The sequence below is a fragment of the Dipodomys ordii genome, unplaced genomic scaffold, assembly GCF_000151885.1.
Source record: "Dipodomys ordii isolate 6190 unplaced genomic scaffold, Dord_2.0 Scaffold13, whole genome shotgun sequence".
NCBI lineage: Eukaryota > Metazoa > Chordata > Mammalia > Rodentia > Heteromyidae > Dipodomys > Dipodomys ordii.
Genome location: NW_012267229.1, coordinates 10,641,937 through 10,650,454, shown reverse-complemented (window position 1 = coordinate 10,650,454; position 8,518 = coordinate 10,641,937). Strand labels below are relative to the sequence as shown.

The following is an 8,518-nucleotide window of genomic DNA, read 5'->3' as shown; positions in this document are numbered from 1 at the left end:
GAGCCACAGTGCCACTTCTGGCTTTTTTTCTTTTTGCTTATGTGGTGCTGAGGAATTGAACCCAGGGCCTCAGGCATGCAAGGCAAGCGCTCTACTACTGAGCCACCTTCCCAGCCCCTCCATGCCCTTGGCTTTGACTAAAACATCCAAATATGTAACTTAGGGTCAGATAACCCTCCTTGATTATTTATACATGTATTTTGGTGTTTTCTATCTCAAGGACAGGTACCACTACCCTTTTTAGTCCCCTAAAATAAAAACCTAGGGATTTTTGCATCAGTAGCTCAACCTGTAATCCTAGCTACTTAGGAGGCTGAGATCTGACAAGAGGGGTTTGAAGCCAGCTGGGGCAGGGAAGTCTGTGAGAGTCTTATCTCCAATTAAACACCAAAAACCAGAAATGGAACTGTGGTTCAACTAGTAGAGTGCTAGCTTTGAGCTAGAAAAGCTCAGTGAAAGCACCCAAACTCCAACTGAGTTCAATCCCCAGGACACCGGGACACACACACACATACACACTTGTTTGCACAAAGGTTAAAAAAAAACAAAGCAGAGTCAACCTGGATATCTCTTTTCCAACTCATACCTAACTTCCCTCTGGGTTATACACTGAGAGGACAGCTTCTATTCTACCCTGATACTGAGGGCCTCAAAAAATAACTACCTGGTATAGCAGTCCAACAAACACATCCCCTTCCCCCCTCAGGGACCAGTCTCCTGCCTTGGGCAGCACCCAGATCAGCTGTTTCCCAAGACAACAGCTCTGGTATGCTGTTGTCTCTGCTCCCTGCAGACTGGCAATGGGATCAGCAAGGCACAGATGCGCTGGGGACATTGAGTTGTTTTCTTCCATTAGATTTCTGCTTGCTAGGCTGGCTCAGGCAGTCCATCCCCAAGCATACCTCATGACAACAATGGGCATTTTATCACTACTGTGGAGAAGTTATAATTTATTTACACTCTCTAGGTGTCACAGATAATATGACTAGGAAGTACAGCTTCTATAGTTGATAGCAGCAGGACAATGCAAAGCTGAATATAACCTGCAGGATGAGTAGATTTTTCTAAATACATTCAAATAGGTATGGAAAATTACAGTGTGTGAAAGAAAGGGTGATATTAAGGAAGATAGGTTCTGCCAAAAACTGTGCCCTGGGGATAGAGAAATTTATTAAGATTTTGTTTATCCAGAGACTACTCAGCCCAGTCTTTAGCTACACTGCCAGAGCAGACGTGAGCCCACGAGTGATGCTGCTGTGATTTTTTTTACTGCCATTAACAGAAACTTGAGGGGAGGGATGGGAGGCGGGTACAGTGGGAGGGAATAATGGAAGGGGTGGCACTGATCAAGATTTATTGTACTCATAACTTGACATATCGAATTGTAACCTCTTTGTACAACTATGTAATAATAATAAAAGATAATTACAATATAAGCTCTTGGAAGAAATATGTTTATCAAGTATGATAAAAGAAGGTTGTCAAAGTTCCCTGCTTTAGATTTCAGAGTGGTAGCACAGACAGAAATCTCTTGTAGCTGAACAGAATGTGAAAGGCATGTAAGCAGGAAGTAAAGCATATTGCTTACCTTGTGAGCACTGATCAAGAAATTTAGGGAAGAGAAATCTAGGGAAAAAAGAAATATTAAAAAATAATTAGCGTTGTCTTGATTATTTCCCTCAAAATTGAAATATTGCTGATATGCAAGGTTGACATATTTGCTGAGGCAAGAGGCAGGTAGTACTGCGCACTAGACAGACATAGTTATTCAAGATTTTCACAGTTTTTTTTTTTTTTTGGGTCCAGTTGTGGGGCCTGAACTCTGGGCCTGGGCGCTGTCCTCAGCTCTTCAGCTCAAGGCTAGCGCGCTCTACCACTTGAGCCACAGTGCCACTTCCGGCTTTTTTCGCTTATGTGGTGCTAAGGAATCGAACACAGGGCCTCATGCATGTAAGGCAAGTGCTCTACCACTGAGCCACCTTCCCAGCCCAACTTTCATAGTTTTTATGTTTTGTTTTGCTTTCCAGTCATGGGGCTTGAACTCTGGGCTTGGGCGCTGTCCCTTAGCTCTTCAGCTCAAGGCCAAAGCTCTACTGCTTGAGCCACAGTGCCACTTCCGGTTTTCTAGTGGTTTATTGGAGATAAGAGTCTCACAGTCTATCCTGCCTGGGCTAGTTTTGAACCACGATCCTCAGATCTCAGCCTTCTGAGTAGTTAGGATGACAGGCGTGAGCAACTGTGCCTGGCTAAGACTTCTACAGTTTTGCATCAAAGTTCTCACCCTGCAGAAGTCCTCACATGGCCCACCCTTGATGAAATGTGATGGAGAAGATGTTGGGAGCAGTACTAGTTCTTCAGGTGATAGGAGATAGAGATGACTATTTTTTAATTTTAATTTTTTGCTATACTTGGGATTGAACCCAAGACCTCACATGCTAGATAAATGTTATCACTGAGTTACACCCCTAGCTTAATCTTATTCACAAATCCAATGGTAAATGAAAGTACAAAATAGGGTAAAGGATGATGATTCAAATTGCACTGCCTTTTTTTTGTTTTGTTTTGAATAGATTTTTGAGTTTTATTGAAATCTTACATAACAAGAAATTGGAAATACAATCACATCAAAGAACAAATTGTCACGGCTTTGACGTTTAAGCCAAACAAATTTTGTAGGGGAGATTTCAAAAAGGTGTATAACAATTTAAAAAACACAGTTAACCTACTTCTAGGAATACAAAACATACAATCATAAGTTATTTTCAATACAAGAAAACTTAAATTTGTTTGCTTTAATTTCTTAAAACTGCTAAGACAAAGCACTAGCTTGTATTATTTTTATTTACAGCAGACTTCATACTCCTATGTAATCTATCCCAAATCCAAAAAAAAAGGAAACTGTCCAAAACAAAGGTTTCTGCAAAATCATGATTTAACAACTTTTGCTGAAGCTAAAATGAAGCCTGAAACGATAAAAAGCATTGTAACCCCAGAATAAAGGAACTCTGCAAGCCCAATAATGTCCAAGAGCATCTTTGAAAAGAAGAAAAATAAAAAGACTTGAGTATATACACAATGGTGATTTCTTCTGCTCAATACAAATGGCAGCAAATTGCTATATAGCACTGCTTTGAGATAGAAAAACTCACAGAGCTTTGAAACTCCCAAAACATCATAAAGTCCTTCCCAGAGAAGAATAGTTACCCCCCCCCTCTGTGTTTGTGTGTATGTGTGTCTGGGGCGTGAACTCAGGGTATGGGTGCTATCTCTGAGCTCTTTGCTCAGGGTGCTCCACTTCCAGCCTTTTTTTTTTTTTTGTTTTTAATTGGTGATTAGAGTCTCATGGACTTTCCTGCCCAGAATGGCTTTGAACTAATAAGCCTTAGCTTTCAGCCTCTTGAGTAGCTAGGATTACAGATGTGAGCTACCAGCACACAGCAGTAATTAACTTTTTTTTTTTTGGGGGGGGTGGTCCAGTAGTGGGGCCTGAACTCTGGGCCTGGGCGCTGTCCCTCAGCTCTTCAGCTCAAGGCTAGCGCTCTACCACTTGAGCCACAGTGCCACTTCCAGCTTTTTTTTTCTTATGTGGTGCTGAGGAATCAAACCCAGGGCCTCATGCATGCAAGGCAAGAGCTCTACCACTGAGCCACCTTCCCAGCCCCAGCATAATTAACTTTTATCAAAGCAACAGACAAGCAATTCAAAGATAAGATCTTTCTGTCATCCTGTCCTCCCTGTGCCTTGGATATTTAAGAGATGAACAGTTTAGCTAAGCACCTTGCAACGAGGGCTGTCATGAAGGGAGCCAGGTCTGGTTGACTCCACAGAACCCCTGGATGAGGTTTCTTTTCTTTTTCTTTTTTATTTCGGTCCTGGGGCTCGAACTCTGGACCTAGGCACTGTCCCTGGATTCATTTTGCTCAAGGCTAGCACTCTACCATTTGAGCCACAGAGCCAATTCCAGCTTTTTCCTGTGATTAATTGGAGATAAGAGTCCTACAATAAAGCCACTAGAAAACTGGAAGTGGCGCTGTGGCTCAAGCGGTAGAGTGCTTGCCTTGAGCTGAAGAGCTGAGGGACAGCACCCAGGCCCAGAGTTCAAGCCCCATGATGGACAAAAAAAAAAAAAAAAAGGACATAATTCCTGTCATCACACATCTGTATGTATTCTACAATTCCTCTCATTTCTCTTTGGCTCTTGGTCATTTAAAGATCTGGTACTTAAGCCAGGCACTGGTGGCTCATACCCGTAATCCTAGCTACTTAAGAGGCTGAGTTTTTTTTTTTTGTTGTTGTTGTTGGCCATGGGGCCTGAGCTGTAGGCCTGGATACTGTCCCTCTGCTCCTCAGCTCAAGGCTAGCGCTCTACCACTTGAGCCGTAACACCACTTCTGGCTTTTTCTGCTTATGTGGTGCTGAGTAATTCAACCCAGGACCTCATGCATGCAAAGGCAAGCACTCTACCACTGAGCCACCTTTCCAGCCCCAAGAGGCTGGGTTCTGAGGATCATGGTTTGAAGTCAGACCAGTCAGGAAAGTCTGTGAGACTCTTATCTCCAATTAACTACCCAAAAGCTGGAAGTGGAAAGATGTGGCTCAAGTGACAGAATACTAGCCTTGAGCAAAAAAAGCTCAGAGACAGTTTCCAAGCCCTGAGTACCAGTCTCAGGACTAGTACACTTGCATTTGCCCAAGCACACACATACATATACACACACAATAATAATGTAGCACTTACTACATACAATGTAGACTAATAAACTACTGCATGTACAGTGATGTTCTTATTGTAGTGATTGGGGAAACAGTCACTTCTAGCACATTTAAACATACCACATTATGTGAGCTGGAGGTGGTGAAAAATAACTACCTGTGTTCCATGTAGCAGCTCAGGGGCTCCACACACACCGTGATGGCACCAATGGTGAAGAGAGACTTGACATTTGGGTCTGGATGTGTCTGCACAGCCTGGACAACATCAATAACATCTGTATAGCTGACGGGATAAAAAGGAATGATTAGCTTACCAGCACAATTTAGAGCCCCTGGAATCTACAAAGTGTTCCTATATTCCTAATTCTGTTAGTCCTTATAACTGTGCAAGAGAATGGGTAGGAAAGGCACACAGCTCTGCAGAAAAAAGGAAGTATGCTATAAGCCCAGAACTCAAGTATCCTTGGGCATGTTATCTAATCATTAAGTTGGGAGCTCATGGCAGTGTCTACTTTTTTTTTTTTTTGTCAATCGTGGGGCTTGAACTCTGGGCCTGGGCACTGTCCCTGAACTCTTCTTCAGCTTAAGACTCTACCACTTGAGCCACAGCCTACTTCCAGTTTTCCGGTGGTTAATTGGATATGAGTCTCATGGACCTTCCTGCCTGGGATAGCTTTGAACCATGATCCTCAGATCTCAGCCTCCTGAACAGTTAAGATTATAGGCGTGAGCCACCAGTGCTTTTTTGTTGTTGTTGTTGTTGTGGGGCCTGAACTCTGGGCCACCAGTGCTTTTTTGTTGTTGTTGTGGGGCCTGAACTCCGGGCCTGGACGCTGTCTCTCAGCTCTTTATTTCAAGGCTAGTACTCTACTCCTTGAGCCACAGTGCTAATTCCAGCATTTTCTGCTTATGTGGTGCTAGCAATTGAACTCACAGCCTTATGCATGCAAGGCAAGCACTCTACCACTGAGCCACCTTCCCAGCCTTCCCCCCGCCCCACACATTTTTTTTGGTAACTCTTTCCTCTTCTTCCCATATCACAGGACCATCAAACCTGCCTAGGTCAGCAGACACATGCTGTATCCATTCAAATTCTCATCTTTTGCCTTGAAAACCTCTCTAACTCCAGACTTAAAGCCAATTTGTTATCTTCCCTTGGAAGTTAATAAATTTGTGATCAACTCTCATAAGCCTGCTCCTCCTGTCCTTCTTATCAGAGGGGATTCTATTTCAGATACAAGGCCAGAAGATTTTTTCTTTTGGTCCGGTCGTTGTGCCTGAACTCTGGGCCTGGGCGCTGTCCCTCAGCTCTTCACCTCAAGGTTAGCGCTCTATCACTTGAGCCACAGCACCACTTCTGGCCTTTTTTTCTTATGTGGTGCTGAGGAATGGAACCCACGCCTAATGCATGCAAGGCAAGCGCTCTACCACTGAGCTACCTTCCCAGCCTTAGGCCAGATTTATCTTAGCTTCCAGCATATATCTAAAAGAGGTCACACTTTCATATTCCCATTGAGTCTAAACTGCTACCATCTCTTACTTAAACCATCCTGATAGCTTCCCATCTGATACCTCATATTTCTTTATTATTATTATTATTTTTTGGTCAGTTGGGCCTGAACTCTGGGCCTGGACGCTGTCCTTCACCTCTTCAGCCCAAGGCTAGCGCTCTACCACTTGAGCGCTTTTTCTGCTTATGTGGTGCTGAGGAATTGAACCCAGGGCCTCATGCATGCAAGCCAAGCACTGAACTACTGAGACACCTTCCCAGCCCTCCTTCATATTTCTTTTTTTTTGGGGGGGGTCCAGTTGTGGGGCATGAATTCTGGGCCTGGGTGCTATCCCTCAGCTGTTCAGCTCAAGTCTAGCACTCTACCACTTAAGCCACAGCACCACTTTCGGCTTTTTTTTTTTTTTTTCTGCTTATGTGGTGCTAAGGAATCAAACCCAGGGATTCATGCATGCAAGGTAAGTGCTCTACCACCTTCCCAGCCCCCTCCTTCATATTTCTATCCTTACCTTCCTCCAATTTATTCTAAATACACAGGTCAGACGGATATGCCAAAACCATAGTCAGACCATGTCATTGTTCTGCGCCAAACCTCTAGTGGCTTTTCATCTGTGTGAAAGCTGAAACACTAAGGGCCAGATAGCCTTTATGGTCTGATCTCCTGCTCCTCCAATATAGGCAAGAATTTCATCAACCATCTTGTCCCTTCCCCTAATCCAACCACTTTGGCCTCCTGGCTCGTCCCTGAACATGCCAGACATACTTGTACCTTTGTACTCTCTGTCCTTTCTGCCTGGAATGCTCTTTTCCTATCTGCAAGTCTTACTCCCTTTCTCTCATCTCTCTGCTCAAGTGGCATTTTATTGTTATTTTTGCAGAGCTAGGGATCAAACTGATGTCCTTGAACATGCTCTATTTCTACCACTGAGATACATCTTATGAGAAGGCATCATCTGACTTCACACTTACTCTGCAAGAAGTCACTTTCTTGGCACTTCCTGCTCCCTTCCCTCAATTTTTCATAAGCTACATATACTGTCTTTTAATTTTGTTCTTGTATATTTTTGTTGCTTTTGTTTTCATCTGTTATCCTTTCTTATTTATTTGTTTACTGGCTCTACAACAAGAACATAAAGTGGGAGCTGGGCACTAGTGGCTCACACCTGTAAGTCTAGCTGCTCAGGAGCCTGAGATCTGTCTGAGGATCGCTATTCAAAGCCAGCCTAGGCAGGAAAGTCTGTAAGACTCTTACATCCAATTAGCCACTAAAACCTAGAAGTAGACCTATCACTCAAAGTGACAGAGTGCTAGCCATGATCAAAAGAGCCCAGGGACAGCACCTAGGCTCTGAGTTCAAACCTCATGATCGATGACAAAACAAAATACCCTCACAAAAAACAAACTTAAGGTGGTTATTGAGTGCTCTGAAGCCAACCCTGGGCCACTCCAAGAACCCTGCGACCTTACAGAGGAAAACATTGTCCTAATTAACCTGGACCATCACTAGAAGTTCTGTTCCTATGAAGTCAAATCTGATGAACAGCCTTTCATATCAGATGGGCTCTGGAGGTCAAGGTGGCATGAGCCACCAGTGCCTGTCTTTTTTTGGGGGGTGGGGGGTTGTGGGGCCTGAACTCTGGGCCTGGATGCTGTAAAATGGCCCTTAGCTTTATTCCAGATATCAAAATCCTGTACTCTCTATCTAGTCCTAGACAGAATCCTGCCCAACCAGCAGGGCTTTAGTATAGGACATGGTGTACTAAGTCCTAGAGTTTCCTCATGAGGGCCTGGCTTCCACAGCAAGCTTTCTGCTCATTAGCTTCTCCCTTTGCGTGCGTGCGTGCGTGCGTGCGTGCGTGCGTGTGTGTGTGTGTGTGTGTCCACATAAGGATCTTTTTTTTTTTTTTCTTTTTTTTTGCCAGTCATGGTGCCTGAACTCTGGGCCTGGGCACTGTCCCTCAGCTCTTTAGCTCAAGGCTAGTGCTCTACCACTTGAGCCACAGCACCACTTGCAGCTTTTTCTGCTTATGTGGTGCTGAGGAATCAAACCCAGGGCCTCATGCATGCAAGGCAAGCACTCTACCACTGAGCCACCTTCCCAGCCCCGCATAAGGATCTTTCTACTGTAGTGCTTGTGTGGTCCTGGATGCCATGTGTAGACACTACCAGACCCTTGTAACAGTAGGCTTGGTAAGCAGGACTGATGCTACATACTGCCCCAAAGCTCTTTGTGGGAATATTCAATAGATAAGTGCCCCTATCTTACTCTTCAGCATTAACTATTTTTTTTTTTTT

At 44.0% G+C, this 8,518-nt stretch overlaps 1 protein-coding gene across 1 annotated transcript in view; it reads right to left on the bottom strand.

Moving 5' to 3' along the window:
• Nucleotides 1–8,518, bottom strand: part of LOC105981452 (chromosome unknown open reading frame, human C20orf194) — a 120,595-nt gene that overhangs the window by 25,057 nt on the left and 87,020 nt on the right. Inside the window, exons 28-29 of the mRNA XM_013010641.1 lie at nt 4,871–4,996; nt 1,589–1,626 (exon numbers count right to left, since the gene is read on the bottom strand). Coding sequence (XP_012866095.1) covers nt 1,589–1,626; nt 4,871–4,996 — 164 coding nt within the window. The remainder of the gene's footprint in view (nt 1–1,588; nt 1,627–4,870; nt 4,997–8,518) is intronic.